This window comes from Epinephelus lanceolatus, chromosome 18, assembly GCF_041903045.1.
Source record: "Epinephelus lanceolatus isolate andai-2023 chromosome 18, ASM4190304v1, whole genome shotgun sequence".
NCBI lineage: Eukaryota > Metazoa > Chordata > Actinopteri > Perciformes > Serranidae > Epinephelus > Epinephelus lanceolatus.
The window spans coordinates 9,753,526-9,770,740 of record NC_135751.1 but is presented as its reverse complement, the minus strand read 5'-3'; the positions used below and the strand labels follow the sequence as shown (position 1 = coordinate 9,770,740).

The window sequence follows — 17,215 nt, the reverse complement described above, 5'->3', positions numbered from 1 at the left end:
TGTAGATGTAATATGTTATATACATATAATGTATATTGTATAATGTATAATGTTATTAATATGACTGATTATAATCATTTTTATAACTAACCCCATCAGTGCAGCATAAAGTAACTTATATTATTTTTGTGTGCAGTACTTCAATAAATGATTAGTTGGGTAACATTTTCAATTGGACTTTTACTTGTGACAGAGTGTGTGGTATAAGTACTTTTACTTAAGGACCCTACTACTTCCTCTCTCATTCACTTTCCTTTACAGTCACTTCACAGAAGGAGATAATCAAAACTAAAAACATCAGGGAAAAATTTTTTTATTTCACATAATACAGTCAAACAGATATACACGTGGTATTTGGTGTTACATTTTTGTTGTATTGTACACACTGACAGCTGCTTTTAATGTTTGACTGAATGTAAAAGATAAATATTATTTGCACTTCATGTATATTTAAGGAGTAAATCACAGTTGTACGTTTTCAGTGCAAAAAGCAAAACAAAAAAAATCAAGGCATTAATAATTACAGTAGGCCCCTAATGAGTTAAAAAAAGAGGCAGTTAAGTCCATATTAACACAGATATACATGCTCCCACCATCAAGACACATTAAAGAACTTCATTAATTTAAATATTTGTGCTCATACACAACTTTCAGTTTTGTAGGTAAAAAAAAAAGCCTTATGACCTGATTAATTAAATCTGATTAAATGTGCACTGTAAAACTTAAAATTTGAAATTGAAAAGAAAAGGCAATCAAACTTGCAAGTCAATATTTCTATTTCTTTATTGTTATTAAATGGTGAGTTAATATGATTTATAACAAAAAGGATAAATTCCTCTCAAAAAAGGTTTTAAATTATCATTATTTTTTAATTAGGTCACATTTTCTAAGGGTCATACGCTACCTCACAATCAGTCAGTTTATTGCTTAACATTAATTTAACATCTTTATGTTTAATTTTCAACTTATTGATCACAAAATGGAAAATGTTAATGTTAGAGGAAATTGGGTAAATTTAGGAGCCTTTTCAAATAAATGTTTTCCAATTTAATTTTAAAGCTTAATATTAAATTCATAATTTCAAAACACAATAAGGAAATAGAGTCACTAACTGGGAAATTTTATCATCTTTTAGTTCTCTTTTTTTATATAATGCACTAAAGTCAGTATTATTTTTTTTGTTAGCAGAGCCTTTTTAAATGGCTCTGTTTATTAATTAATTATAATCAAACACATTATGATTATTAAAATGATTAATTAAACTAACAAGTTGAATGTTTTTTGTTGTTTTATGATAAAGTTTATATCAGTGGATTTTGAATAAACAAGTATGTTGAATATATCTCTTTGGGCCATGGGAAACTATATTTTTTGGGGTATTTTCATTACTTTCTAATATTCTATAGACAAAAAAAATATTGATTAGTTTAGACAATAATCTGTAGGTTAAGCAGTTATGAATATAATCCTTAGCTGCAGCCTCAACCAAAAATATATCATCTTCCAGTTAAAAAAAAGTCATAACATCATACATGTGTATATATAAATGTCTATGTTCTTGTGAAAAACCTTAAACAAGTTGTAGCTGAAGAGCAGAAGACAGAAAAAAGATGCTACAAGTAGGAAAGTTTATTTAAAAAAGGGCTTTTTAAGCACTCATTTCTCTATTTTCTGTCATCTTTAAAACAAAACAATTAATTAATGAAAATAATCAGCAGACTTTTCAAGTTTGTAAATCAAAAGTAATTTTCTTGATTGAAAAGTTTCTGATGTCTTTCTGTTAAATTTCTTCAGCACAAGATGTTTCACTCCATGTGCAGATTTTTTTCCTTGTTTTAGATATAAATGAGTTTACAAAAGCGAAGTGAGACCACAAGGCAGCATTGACTTAATTGACATTGACTTCATACTGGTGCATTTATCATCATTAGGCATCTTATGAAAGCACAAAAAAAGAAACAAGAACAGGTGGCAAGGACAGGAGCAGAGGAAGCGAGAGGGAAACCAGTCGAGCAGTTCCTGATGTTGAACCACTGCTCTGGACAGCAACAAAGCCCGGCTGGGTGCTGCCATCCTCGCTGCTAATCTGACTGCTGATCCAGCTCTGATACTCGGACACTCGGGCGTAGACTCCTGGGAAGTCAGGCAGAGCACAGCCTCTTCCAAAACTCACCACTCCAGCAAGGACCCACTTAGAGCCGTCTTTGGTCACCAACGGGCCGCCAGAGTCACCCTGCAGAGGTCAGACATGTCAGTTACATCACCAGCACACCAATACAATTCTACAGCCTGTTATGGAAATCATTTGACCTAATGTTAACTTTTTAATTTTAGTGATTGTATCTGAAAGAATCAAAAAAGGTGTGTTTATTTGTGAAGATTATCTTACTGAACAATACTTACTGATTATCTTACTGAACAAAACGTGTAAGTATTATAAACTTTTGCATGTCACTTTCTGCAATAATCGAAAATCCCATTGGCTTTTTCTTGAGTGAACCACAGCGATTAAACCTCTGTCTTGTTCTATAACTTGGCTAAATATCGTCCCTGTAGCACTCAGTTTCTCATACACTGATTTATTTGTGATTGCCGCTTTCTCTCTGTTTATCAGATACATAGCAGGGTATCTCTGCTAGCACTCCCAGCAGTCCCTCCGCCCCACTCCTCACCACTAGGAGACCTTAGTGGGAGGAGAGCAAGCAGCTCTGGAGATGGCCCTTTAGTTAACAGCTGTACTAGTAACACATATTTAGCCAGCGCAAAAATAACGGACTTAGCCCCCTTGACATCAACCATTTGTTCATGGACTTGTTTTGGAGCCTCCAGTTTGGCATTTTTGCTGTTGCCATCTTGGATGTTTGGAGCAGGAAGTGACCATATATGGACGAAGGGGTGGAGCTGTGGAGGAGTGACGGGTGGAACTGAATTATAATGGCTCTTGCGCAATGTTTGCCATTCCCTGTAAATGTAGAAAATTTGTTTTATGTGTAGATATCACACTTGATCTGTTTGACAAGCTGGTTACACCAGTTATGTTGTGCACGTGTGAAGTGTGGGGGTTTGAAAGAATAGATATATTGGAAAAACTACATCTTAAATTTCTAAACTGTACCCTAAACGCTGAAATGACAACCTGCAATAATATGGTCTCTGGGGAGTTAGGAAGAACATAGACATTTATATATACACGTATGATGTTATGACTTATTTTTTACTGGAAGATGATATATTTTTGGTTGAGGCTGCAGCTAAGGATCATATTCATAACTGCTTAACCTGGAGGTTATTGTCTAAACTAATCTTTTTTTTTTGTCTATAGAATGTTAGAGGAAGATATCAACTCTGTATTGCAGTTAAAGAGAGAATTATTGGCTACTAGGGGAGGCTGATAGAGGGTAAAGAAACTAAACTCAAATAATGAACAACTATTTGCTCAGCCTGCATAATATGGGTGTATATGTGTCTCCATTTGTCTTGCAGATACTGGATGAATGTGGCTTGCCTTACCTCTGGCTCACACAAAGGTGTAACAACATCAACTGGTTAAATCTTACAGTTGAACAGAGGCTATACAAAAGTGGCAAAGCGAGCTCAGAACTATGACATCATGTGACAAATATATGTCGAAATTAAACAAGAGTTTAAACCGGAGAAGTATCTGTTGCATGAAAACCGAAGGTACAGACAGGCTATTTGTAATTTTAGAGTAAATAACACCAAAATTTCTAAAGTCACTGGAAGATATAAAGGGACTTACAGAGAAAGGTATTACTTAAACCGTCCATCTATGTTTAAATTTATTTCGTTATTACAATCAGATAAGCCAAAAGTAATTTGCAAAATAGGTGCTTTTTTGAAGAATGTCCTTCCTTTGTTTCAGTAACATTGGTTGTACTTTTGTCATGCCGTGTGCCACTGTTTTGTTATTGTATGTAATGTTTGTACTCCATACCATATGATATGGTCATGAGTCAAATATATAAAATGAAATTAATAAAATGACTCATAGACTATGGTGACGCCTCACAGACAACCTGCAGCCACGCCATTTATTATGCATAACTTTAAGCTTTAATAAAAATCAGTGAGTTGTATAAAAATTCACACCACGTACCGTTGCCATGAATGTTGAAACTATAGAGACCAAAACTGCTTTTTGTACCAGGCTATAAACATGTTTATTTCTGCTGTAAAGTTGGACATTTTAACATGTGGGTCTACGTGGACTGACTAGCTTTCGAAGTCAGCCTCAAGTGGCCATTCAAAGAACTGTAGTTTTTGGCACTTCTACATTGGCTTCATTTTTCAGCCTTGGACGTTGCCACTTGGCACAAACCTTAGCACCAGGGGGTCACAGCACGCTGATGCCCAGCAGCAGCCCGCACATGGGAGAGGTTTGCCCATATGACTTTCTGCCAGAAATTCCTGGGAAAAAATTTCCCAAAAGCTGGCAGCTCCGGGTCTAACCTGTGTATTGGCAGCAACAGAAAGTCTGTTGATCCTGCGGGGAGTCAGGCAGTCTGGCTTCAGACACCCAGCACTGGGGTTTGCACTGGCTGAACTCAAGTTACCACAGCCAAGCTGAAGATCTGTGTATATGACAGTGGTGTATCACCCCAAAATTGTAGGGGTGCCAGATCTCAAAAATACATTTTTTTGCATAATGTTGCTTTCATCTATAATAATACCTCATCATTTATTAGTTGATTTATATGAAATTGCAGGAAATGTACAAATGTAGTGCAATAAAAACTTGCATCCCGCTACGAGTTGCAGATACAAATTCAGCGAGAGGAATAACATGGGTACAGGACAGGGAAAAAAACTCTTTGCAACCAGCTACAGTCACAGCTCTATAGATCAGTGCAGCTTAAAATGTGTGTGTTAATCAGGTGACAGAGAAGGGTATGCAGACAGACTCACCTGGCAGGAGTCTTTTCCTCCCTCCTCCAAACCAGCACACATCATGTTGCTTGTGAGGTCACTGTAGGAGGAGCTACACTGAGTGTTGGACACCACAGGTACACTCACCTCCTGTAGCGTCTGTGGGAATGGCAGAGAAGCTGAACAAGAAGAAAATAGATGTTAATGTTAAGTCTTCTTCCTCTATGCCATAAAGCCCCACTGAAAAAACTATTCAGAACACATCAGTGAGCCTCACACACACCATCCTGCTGCCCCAAATACTCATCTGAGCAACAAATGTAGATTAATCTGCTGCTGAAAATAGTCCACAGCAAATGCACTGTTTCCTCCTGTTTGTTTGATAAAAACTACAGTGACCAGCTGCTGTAGTGAATTAAACATGAAACTACACATTTGTGAGAACGATTTATGTCTTCAGAAGGAATCACTGTCTTGGAGCTGAGAGCCACAGACAGGAAGTCAGAGAAGTATTAAGACACGGACTAACACGTTGGTTTGGGTCTGCACATAAGATTTGTTGACTGAATAAAAAATAGGCAACATACAATAATCAAATCATTGGACCTGTCTTTTAAACTGTATTATAAAATGGCCCTTAAAATGTTGTGTTAGCCTTTTCAACATTAGTCTGGGAGGGCCTAGAATCAGTGTATAGGTGCCTTTAGGTCCATTCAAACGGTTATTTCTCTCTGGGCAATATATAAGTATAGAATAAGTTTTTCCTGCAGAAACAGGACTGTGAGTAGTCGATCCAGTGTCTAAACCAATCAGTTATATCAATATTTTCATCTGATCAGACAGACAGAAAGGTAGGTGGTGGAGGATGACCAGGCCCTCAGGAAAGCTGCTCACCCTTGCTTCCATTTTTCCCCAGTGGCCACTCACGGTACTGCAGCAGAAATATCCCCAGCAGCCCTAAAAGCATTTCTCCATTTCCCCATAGCCCACCATTATAAAAAAGACGCCTGTAAAACTGCTGATAAGACAGCTCAAACTGCAAGCAAGGTCAATTATGAGTCTTTCTATTATGATTTCTTGATCCATGGTGGTTTCATATTTGTAAAACTTTCCTCATGGTGAGAAAAATCTGTAGCACTCCCTGTAATCTATGAGCTGAGCAGGAACTTGTAGGCAACGCCAGCAGGAGAAACACTATTGCGCAAATTCAGTGAGCTGCACAACCCAGAGGAAACTTCTGTTAGCATATGTGCCTGGCTGTTGAACTAAACAGGCGTCATCTTGGCGTCAGGTATCTATAGGATGACTCCGCACCTCAGACTGCTCCTTTAAGCCCAGTGGGTGGTTTGATATTCTGACAGGACATTTTCACTTTAGGCAATAAGTGATGTCATGGCAGTTTGTGGAGCTGATGGACACACCTGTTGTGACATCACTGATTGAGTATGTGGCCTGACGCACAACAGGTTTGAAAAGGCTATTTCAGGTAGCACTGGTTCCTGCAGTAAAAGTCTCATTCATGTCAATCAATGACAGAGTTAGCTGAGTCACAGTTGGGACAGGAATGAAACTCTCCTGGTTGAATCATCAGCTCAAAAGAAAAACAGCTAATAGGCCTACTTGTTTACAAGAAGCCAGTGGACATGAGCACTATAATTTCCTTTTGTGCATTTTCTGATCAAAAAACTACTCAGAAAACTGAAAACACAACCTACATCAAGCAGTGGAAGAAGTACTCAGATCTTCTACTTTAGTGAAAGTAATAATACCACAGTGTAAAAATACTTAGTTACAAGTAATGTCCTGCATTCAAAATAATAAGCATTGAATAAATACCATATTTCTATAAAGGTTGTACTTAACCTGAGTATTTCCATTTTCTGCTTTTATTGCATCAATAATTACAATCCAATAATATAATAAACATTATTTTGATATGGGCCATTTTACACAATGAGTACTTTGGTACTTTAAGATTTTGAAATCATTGTACTTGTAACAGTAATTCTGCAAGATCTGACAAACTTGTTCCATCAGATGGATTTCCATTTTCAAGGTCTTACTTGTCATATAGTCTAGGGGAGATCGGGGTTAGTTGACACACAGCTATTTTTTGGTCCTTTAAAGATAAAAAAAAAATGTTTGCCCTATTCACCTGCACTTATCTATGCTAAAACATCTGAAATCAAATGTTTTGATGAGGATAACATTTCAGTTTGGTACTATCAGAAGTAAAAAAAAAGTGGTCTATGGATAAAAATATTATCAAGCTGCTTTGGACAGAGATATTTGAAATGTGTTACTTCTGGTTAATAGTCAAAGGTATCAGCTGCATTTTGATAAAAGATTTTAAAGTCTGTGATAAGTAATTCTAGCTAACTAACATAAACATTATCACAAATTTGTGTCAATTGTGAGTGTGGTTAGCTGGCATGCTGACTTTGGGATTGGCTGCACATGTACCAACCAGTGGTAAAAGAGTTGTGACAGTGACTGTATTTTTAAAAAGATTAAAACTATTTTGAAAGTTTAAAACAATGTGTACAATGTAAGTTAAATACTATTTTGACTGGTCAATAGTAAAAGTAATCAGACATTCTGAGTTTAAAATATGCAGATATAGATACACAGATGCACAACATGACTTTAATTACAAACTACCTTATTTTGAAAACATTTGTGTACAATAAAACAGGTGTTTATAGCTGAGACCTTAATCTTTCATTTGCTGCTCGGTTAAAATGTTACATAACATAACGTAACATAAATTATGCTGCAGAAGTAGCTATAGCAATAAGTAAAAAGTGTGCAAACACACCCCAGCTTCCCTCGTATGCAAAACACAGCAATAAAAACTAAATTCATCCATCATACAATCATTAACTATTAATAATAGGCTATGTTTAAAAAACAACTTACTGCCGTCACTTCGGATGGTTCCCCATCCGGTGACCCAACATGTCGTCCCGGCTGGGAACGTGCTGCCAGCTGCCGCCAGACACACTGGTCTGATGTAGTCGGTGAATTCAACAGGCGAGGACAGTTTCAACAAGGCGACGTCGTTGTTGTTTGGGGTGTTGTCATAGTCTGGATGTCTGATGATCTGAGACAGTGACCGAGACACCTCGTTAGGATTGATGGATTGTTGGCTGTCACGTCCGAGATAAACGGTGAAACCAAAGGTGCTGGAGCTGAGACACAAAAGAGACAACATGTTTAACTACAGAGACAGACCAAGTGATGGAGGCCTGTAGATCCAACACCAGAGTACTAATGCAACACTATAAAATACTATAAGTAAAAGTCCTGCCATGGAAATTTGACTCTAGCAAAAGGATGCACTACATAATCAGGAAAATGAACTTCATGTATTGAAAGTAGAAAAATTAATTCTTAATTAACTATGAACTGCTCCCGTGTTTCCAGCAAGTTTAGCATTTTATTTGATCCCTGTTCTTAGTTGTGCAGCTTTATTTTTTATTGTGTTGTGTCTGTTCAGCAGTAGTTTGAGTGTCTTCGATAGTCTTGTTTTTATTTTTTATGCTGCCCTGCTGCAAAGATAATTTCCTCTTGTGGAATGATAAAGATCTGAACTGTGTAGATATGAGTATTTCTAATTACATGAGACAAATATGTTTTGTGGTTTTAATGGTCTTTTTCCACACCCTCATTATATTCTCTATTTGTTGCTGTACAAACTCACTCTGTTTGTACAGGTGAAGTGCTGAGTCATGTGCAGTGGGGGAGGAAGTATTCAGATCCTCTCCTTAACTACATGTACTAACTGCACTGTGAAAATACTCCACTACAAGTAATAGTCCTGCATTTAAAATCTTACTTAAGTAAAAGTAGCCTATTATCGCAAAATTTAGTTAAAGCGCCTAAAGTAAAAGCATTTATTGTGCAGTAAAATATTCGCTGTTGTAAATGGCTTTCACTGGACAGGAGGGGGATTAAAACTGTAATCTAAAAAGTAACTAAAACTGTCATACAAATGTAGTGGAGTAAAAAGTACAAAATATCCCTTTGAGATGTGGTGGAGTGCAAGTATTATGTTGCAGAAAATGGAAATGCTTGAGTAAAATACCTTAAATTTGTGGTAAAGTTAATGACTCAGTGACATTTCACCACTGGTTATCAGTCAGTTTCAGAGCTCACCTGGAGAAACAGTGAGCAGCACTCAGGACCCACTCGTTGTTTATCAGGGAACCTCCACAGAAATGTCCGGAGAAGCTGTGGAGACTGACCTGCCAGGGCCACGCCCCTGGAGTAGCATCCTCACCTCCTACAATCTTGTTGTTAAGCGGTGCAGTGCCACAAACTAGGGAAGGAAACAACCAGAATTCATGTAATTGTAGTGTGCAGAAAGGAAGACCATCAAACTTATTCAGTCTTATGTTGATTTTCCAGACCAGAAAATAAGAGAATAATTAGTTTGAATACACCCAAACCATCAGTTGATCCATTTCAACATATGCGATAAGACATATTGGACTCCTGGGTCCATAGACCCAACTGGTCTCTAAATTAATGATGATTCTAAACTGAGTTTGGTAAAAATAAAACAGAGGACAATTTGGTTTGCTGGCTCAACCACAACAAAGAAAATGATTGCACATCGCTGGCTGCCTTCACACTCACTCAGCATTTATCAAAAAAAAATCAACAAAGCAAAGTCCTCAATTCTTAGCCTTTGGAAAGATACAGGATGACAGATAAAGACTGTAGGGGTTTCAGGGGTGTGTGTAAAGGTATTACTGTATGTGGGTGGGTGTTTTGGATGGGTATGTATGTTGAGGGTGGGAGAAGGAATGTTCAAGCCATATGTCACCTTCTCTGTACCCATAGCACCTGTACTGAATAAATGGTGTTAATAAAAAACGATCACGAAGTAAAAAAGGTTTGATTTTGAATACTTTGTCCGCCACTGCCTGGCTCTGTTCAAAGTTCAAAAATACAACTACCATCTTGTGTGTTTTAATCAGTAAGTGGACAGGAATGTAAAAATAGCAGAATTGTGGCTAAAAGCTCCTGAGCACTGTTTAGACCCTTTAAACCTGGACTGGATTCATGTCGAGAACTCAGAGGCTGTTTTGAAACTTCAGCCTTTACTTTACTGTGTGTGTGTGTGTGTGTGTGTGTGTGTGTGTGTGTGTGTGTGTGTGTGTGTGTGTGTGTTGTGCGTAAACAGTGTGTTGTCTCTGCAAAAGAGATTTTACATGGATAAAGAATACCTGACAGTGTAACTTACCATCTGACTGTGCGTTGCTTCCTGTGGGAGACAGAGAATAACACATTAAGTTTGAAGAAACAAAACCAACTGGTTTTTCCTCTCTCTAGAAGTACCTGTTGCATCCATCATGATGTCATGTTGCTGGGTGAGGTGGGTGTTTGTGGTATTAAGCCAAATGAATGATGTCCAAGAAAACAAATTAGTTGTCAGACAGGAAAGAGGATTAGAGGATTCTACAGTAAGGAATGTGTGATGTGGTAAATGAAAACATTTTATTGCCTGAACCTAGTTTCTATAATACACTGAAGCACAGTGTAAAGGAGTATCGATTACATTTCTGCATTATGGGCTGCCACATTTTTATGATGCTGCAGACGGCAGCAAAAATCACTGCTGTACTGTGGGTTGTTGAGGTACTTGTACTTTAGTTAAGTCCTCCCATATTATGCTACTTCATAAATCTACTTTTTCTAATTAAGCTATTACATTAAAAACATGATAAAAGCGTATACAATACAAATTGTTGAAGATTAAACCAGTGGTTCCAAATCTGTTTGATTTTACAAAAAACATCGGAGTAGTTGTATCTCCTTGTCACATTTCAGATGCCTATTAATTATCTCTCCTCTAAACTTCTCATTTGGTTTCATTCTGATAACTCTTCAAATGTTCAGTATGTTACAAATCAAAGATTAGAGAAACGTCCAGAGACTAAAACAGATTGGTGCACCAGAACTTAGTTTCTTCTTCTGTTCTCTCCCATTAATCATCTCATAATCCCTCAGATTTATGTGGTGATCCTTAAGAGGGGCCTGAATCTTATGTTGGGAACCACTGCCTTGACTTTTACTGCTGAGGCTTTAATAAGGCTGATAATACTTGTGTACTTTGACTTAAGAGGGACTTTCATGCTTGAGCTTGCAGTTACAATAAGTGCCCCTGTAGGTGTTACAATATATATATATTTAATTTTAAGCTAATTCATAAACTATCTTATGATGTTGGGAAGCTTAATTTATTACAGTGCATCATATTTTATAAGCTGATCTTGTCTGGATTTTTAAAATCTTAATTTGTAAAGGATGAAATAGAAACAAGCAAGCACCTCACATTTGTACTTCAGCACAGTACTTGAGTAAATGTTAATGTCCACTTTCACTACTGGGAATCTTAAATGTTTAATGTTTATTTTTAGACAAAAAGTTTGCGTTGATAACATTTTTTAGGTATTTTGTTCTGCCCCCTCTTTTTTCAAATGTAGGAGTGACTGTAACCACCTTCGCAATCAGTTCAGTGAATCAAAAGGACATTCAGGGTGAAAAGTGAACACACATTGAGTCAGACTGGCTCCTCTGGATTTTCATGTTAAGTGAAATATTTTTTTTGATGTGGTTTCTGACACTGAAGTATCAGTGAGATGTCCTACTTTACCTCACCTTTGAGATCAGGACAGGCTGTGTATTTTACATTTTCAGACTAAAATGTGAGCTGAGCTTTTACTTTTAGTCTGATATTAAAATGAAAACCAGTTTGTGCCTCTGCTCTTTAGTGATATAGTATTATAGTAGACTGTCTCAACAGGAAAAAAGAAAACAGTAAATACATTAACAGACATTCTGATACATATGTTTTAACTCAGAAATTACACAGAAACACATCACTCAATCTATTCTTTTTATATTTCCGTTCATTATAAACACAGATCATTAACACCTGTACTCTACTGATACAATATTTAACAGCACTCACCTGTAACTGTAACCAGGAGCAGGACACCACAAACTAACAGCTTCGTCTCCATGATGTGGATCTTCTGTGTACAGTAATCACTGCAGGATTTGAAAAGGCTAGAACAGGAAGGTGTGTGTGTGCACTGCCCTCCTGTCAGGTGCATTGTGCTGCTGTCCCACTGTCATATCCTAGGCAACACCTTACATACCACACCCTCCCTTCTTTATAAGCATTACCAAACACAGCAGGCAGCAGCAGAACCTTACATATTTTGGGGCCCCAGGCGCTGGCTTGTTGCTAAAGTACCTGCTTTGAACCTGCCCCAGTCATAAACCACTTAAACTTTGAAAGCCTGAAGTGTGCTGGCTAGGGCTATCATTACCTTCTTTGACCTGTGACACCCGTCGCGGGCGTCTGAGTGTCTGTATCAAAACAAGACTAATACTGTTTGTTTCTGGTAATAAAGGTAGAAGAACCAAAAGTAAAAGTACTCATTATGCATTATAGCCCAATTCAGAACAATATCTTATACTCTCTAATACTCTGACATCTCTCCACTTTGTGCATATATAGGTCCTGTTTGTGCATATGTGTGGCTTTCGGACTTGTGTGTTAATGACAAAAGAGTGAAAAAATTTAATTTCCCCTCAGGGGGATTAATAAATTATAAAAAATTAAAATTAAAAATTTTAAAAATTAAAAATTAAAGTAAAAAAATAAATAAAATTAAATTTTAACATTTACAAAAATTAGATTAAATTAAAAATATGTATCCCAGTCAAGTACTGTAGATCCTCACCAATACAGTGCTGAAGCTTCTTAGCCCATACATGTATAATGGAAAATTAGGAACAAATAATTCAATTTGATCCATTCAAACAATGGTTTTGGATATTTTGGTGATTTGTGTATACATTTATTTGATTGTGCTTACTAATTTGTTACATGTCTTTCTGCTCTACCTATCCAGGCTATATCTGCGCAGTCTGTCTCATTTTATTTGTAGGTTTTTTTAATTTATTGTGGGCCTATTTTATAGTTTATTTAATTTAAACATAGTCTTTGCTCTACCAGTTTCTCAGTTTGACCAGAAGCTTGTAGAAACAAATGACACATTGACCTGGGATCTCGTTTACTGTGTTTATGAGAAGACACCATATGAACACACATCGTATAAACTACCTCATAAGTGGAAATTTTCTGAGAGCTCCATGTTCATGAATTCATGTACACGGCTTCCCATGTAGTAAACACAAGCTCACAAAGTGCCGTGGAGAAGAATTTTTTTCTCTTTTATTTGCATACACAAAAAATTATGCACATGCAAAGTGCACCATGCCAAGAAGTTTCCATCTGCCAACACCAGAGGGTTTCTTGAGCTTGAGGCCTAAGTACACACAGTAATGAGCTGGGAACTTTCTGGCTAGCTGTCACGTGCGGTGTCAAAATATCTTTCAGAAATACACCTAGCAGCTGCTACACATACACATTCACTTTCTGCTTTTATCATTTATTTATAATAGGCAAAAACAAAGAAAACAATACCACACTGTGCATCTTGAAGTGCTCTGTAAAGTAAATAAAAATCACAATCAACAAATCTTTACACAAAACTGAAATATTACTATTTATTAAAAGAGAGTTGGAGGGAGGCGGTGTGGTTTTTACGCCAGACTAGCTCACTTGTTGTTAATAGTGGGTTCTTGTCTACAGTAGCCTGGCTGTATTGAGATGTTTTAATAGTGGTTTAATTTCACAACAGCGACAAACACTGCCGAGGCTCAGGGCAAACACTATTGTTACTTGGTTGTCCATGACAGAGGCAGATGACAGGCAGGTCAGGGAGATGTAGATGCTGCTCTGCAGGGTGCTCGATTTGCATGTGGCTGCCACAAGTGAAGCTGAAGAGGAAGGGGCAGGAACTCAACTCAAATGTAGTTGTTAGGTAGACAACCCACTGTTAATAGGAATCGATGCTATGGGCCAAATTTAAAACTGAAATATAAAATTATTAAAAGAAATAAATGTTTAAAAAAATTGCAAAAAGGGCACTTGACTACTGTTTTGAAGCTCCAGGTCTCTAAAACAATGGGAAAAATGATATGTAATTAAAACAAATAAGGTGTATTATGTCTAGGTTAACACCTCCCTTGTACACTTTCATGTTGTCTGCATTAGTTTTTGTTTTGTGCTTTTCTTTCTTAATGTTTGATATTGTTATACATACATAGATTCCCCACAGGCGCACTATTGGGAGAAATGTGTTGTCTGTTATGGGGAGGAACATCTGGAACAGTCTTCCCTCCACAATAAAGGAATGCCCCACATACTCTTCTTTTAAAGGACATCTTACAGTTTTTCACGATTGTTAACACACAAAAATCTAAACCTTGGCACAATTTGCACAACCTTAACTTCACGTACCATTTGCTCGACCCGAATTGTCACTACTTCACACTCCCTTATGACTCCCCTAGACTCTGACTTTCCTTCTTTACGCTCTGACGCCAATTGCACATCACCTTGTTGTCTAAACACTACACACAATGTTCTGTTGTTACACACACTTCTCATGTGACAATTCAGTGGTATCAACCTACAACACACAAGTGTTCAAAACTCAACAAATTGAGGTCTGGTGATGAATTAGCAATCAGGACTGCAGCATATAAGTGCCTTGAGCCTCCTCCTCTGTGTTTGGTGAACAATGGAGAACCTTGAAGAGAGCAACCAGAGAAGGAGAAGTCTAAGAGTGAGAGGAGGAGGAGGAGAACAAGGAGGAGAACAAGGAGAAGGAGAAAGAGGACAAGGAGGGGAGGAGAGAGGAGAAGGAGGGCATGGAGGAGGAGAGAGAGAAGGAGGACATGGAGGAGGACAGAGAAGAGGAGGAGGAAGACAGAGAGGAGCAGAAGGAGCAGGAGAACAGAGAGGAGCAGGAGGAGGACAGAGAGGAGCAGGAGGAGGAGGACAGAGAGGAGGAGCAGGAGAACAGAGAGGAGCAGGAGGAGGACAGAGAGGTGCAGGAGGAGGAGGACAGAGAGGAGGAGGAGTAAGAAGAAGGAGAACCATTATATCTAATGAGATTCGGGCCACTGTGATAGACCATGTGCTGAACCATGGTTTGAGCATGAGGGAGGCTGGCTTGAGGGTCCAGCCCAATCTCAGCCGATTCACAGTTGGTGCCATCATAAGAACATTCAGGATGGAGAACAGGTACTAGTTTATACTTTACTATAAATCTATTTGTCTTGTGTACTGTAAAACAATACAGCATTTGTGTACTATGTATTTGTGTACTGTATACATTGTGTACTGTATATACTGTGTACTGTAATACAATACTGCATTTCAATATAATACAGTGTGCTCACAGTAGTTATATTTTGCAGGACCGAAAGACAACCTCACAGTGGGGGAAAAAGACGTGTTTTCACACCAGAGCAGGAGACCCTAATTGTGAACATGGTTCGTGAAAACAATGCAATTACCCTAAGACAAATTAAACAGAAGATCCTAGCAGATAATGCAGCTTTTAATACGATCCAGAATGTCAGCCTGTCTACACTGGACCGTGTCCTCAAGAGGAATTCATTAGCTATGAAACAGGTCTACAGGGTCCCGTTCGAAAGAAACACAGACCATGTGAAGGAGCTACGGCGCGACTTTGTGCTTGTAAGTCCCATACATTACAGTAAGCACTGACATACAGGTAATGTAGCCTACCTGTGATGTACAGCAATATATTTTGTTTTCCTTTTCTACAGTGTCTTTTGACCTCTCTGTCCATACAGTAACTTGCATTCTCTCTGTTTTTGTTTCAGCGAATCCAGGAGCTTGATACGGCGAATGAACTATATGAATATATTTTCATAGATGAGGCTGGGTTTAATCTGGCCAAGAGAAGGCGCAGGGGAAGAAATATCATAGGCCAGCGGGCCATTGTTGGGGTCCCCGGCCAGCGTGGTGGGAACATAACCATGTGTGCAGCAATAAATCACCATGGTGTCCTGCACCGCCATGTACATCTTGGTGCCTATAACACAGACTTGCTGCTGGCCTTCCTTGATGACCTCCACAAACAACTTGTTCCACCAGATCACACTGATGATCCACAAAGAATTAATTATGTTGTCATCTGGGACAATGTGAGTTTCCACCGGGCTCTGCTTGTACGTCAGTGGTTCCAGGCCCACCCACATTTTACGGTGTTATTCCTCCCGCCGTACTCTCCATTCCTCAACCCCATAGAGGAGTTCTTCTCTGCTTGGAGGTGGAAGGTGTATGAGCGAAACCCCCAGACCCAGGTCCCACTCGTCCAGGCCATGGAAGAAGCCTGTGGTGACGTCAACCTCGAGTCCATTCAGGGATTCATGCGCCACTCAAGGCGGTTCTTCCAGAGATGTCTAGATAGGGAGAACATCGCCTGTGATGTGGACGAGGCCCTCTGGCCTGACAGAAACCGAAGGCATGATGATGCTTGATCATGATGATTCCTCAATCATGTACAATAAAAAGACATTTTTGGCTGCATATTTGTGTGCTGTTTTACAGTAAGTTTGTTTTATGAAAAAAGTAGGCTACACTGAGTCATTTTTACAAAAGGAGAAATATCTTATTTTCCAGAGTCATTGTCATTCATATGGTGTGTTCCATTTTACAATAGTGTTTTCAATTTTGCACTACAATGTGCTGTAAATGCTTGGTAGTGTGCAGCAAAAGCTTAGTTGTGTGTGCTCAATGAATGGTATGTGTCATTGGAAAATACGACTGTGTGTAGCAAATGAAAACATGAGTTCCATTTTGTGAACACAATTTAGAGATTTGATGGCAAGAGTCTTCTTGCAAAGGGAGTGTCAGGTTTAGCATTTTGTGTGTGCAGTTTTCAGTTTTGTGTGTGCAGTATTGAGAAAGCCGTTATTGTATTGAGAAACGTGTGTTGACAATCGAGAAAAACTGTAAACAATGGCTCAAATCAAATCAAAAGTGAAACCATTAACTGGACTTGGTGAAGAATTCACGCCCAGTGCCTCGTCACACCACTGGCATTTGTAGTGCAGCATGAATATGTGGTGCTCCTATTGCAAAGCATTAAAAAATATGCTGGCCTCAGAAAAGTCTGCCTGAATATACCTGTAATCACCCTTTGTCCAAAACACAACACAGCAATTTTCTCTCTGAAAGATCGTTTCCACCGAGCAGTACAGTATGGTACGTTATGGTATGGTACCTTGGAACCAGAAACGGTACCTAGACCCTAGTGTTCCCACTGCAAACAGTACCCTCATATGTAGGCGTGGTTGTTACCAGCAGGACCTGTTGGCAAGACAAAGAAAACGGTGCAAGAGGGTAAACAAACATTGGCTA

General features: G+C 38.4%; 2 protein-coding genes across 2 annotated transcripts; one reads left to right on the top strand and one right to left on the bottom strand.

The window, feature by feature from the left end:
• Positions 1-297: 297 nt before the first annotated feature.
• Positions 298-12,029, bottom strand: LOC117269064 (trypsin II-P29-like). The gene is made up of 6 exons (XM_033645893.2): positions 11,870-12,029; positions 10,139-10,159; positions 9,046-9,208; positions 7,807-8,078; positions 4,927-5,066; positions 298-2,233 (listed from the first exon to the last, which is right to left on the bottom strand). Exons 1-6 carry the CDS (start codon positions 12,012-12,014, stop codon positions 1,937-1,939), a joined length of 1,038 nt encoding a protein of 345 aa, XP_033501784.2. The 5' UTR covers positions 12,015-12,029; the 3' UTR covers positions 298-1,936.
• Positions 12,030-14,543: 2,514 nt separating this feature from the next.
• Positions 14,544-16,613, top strand: LOC117268901 (uncharacterized). The gene is made up of 3 exons (XM_033645650.2): positions 14,544-15,064; positions 15,241-15,523; positions 15,673-16,613. The coding sequence occupies exons 1-3, from the start codon at positions 14,559-14,561 to the stop codon at positions 16,330-16,332; spliced, it is 1,449 nt and encodes a 482-aa protein (XP_033501541.2). The 5' UTR covers positions 14,544-14,558; the 3' UTR covers positions 16,333-16,613.
• Positions 16,614-17,215: the final 602 nt, after the last annotated feature.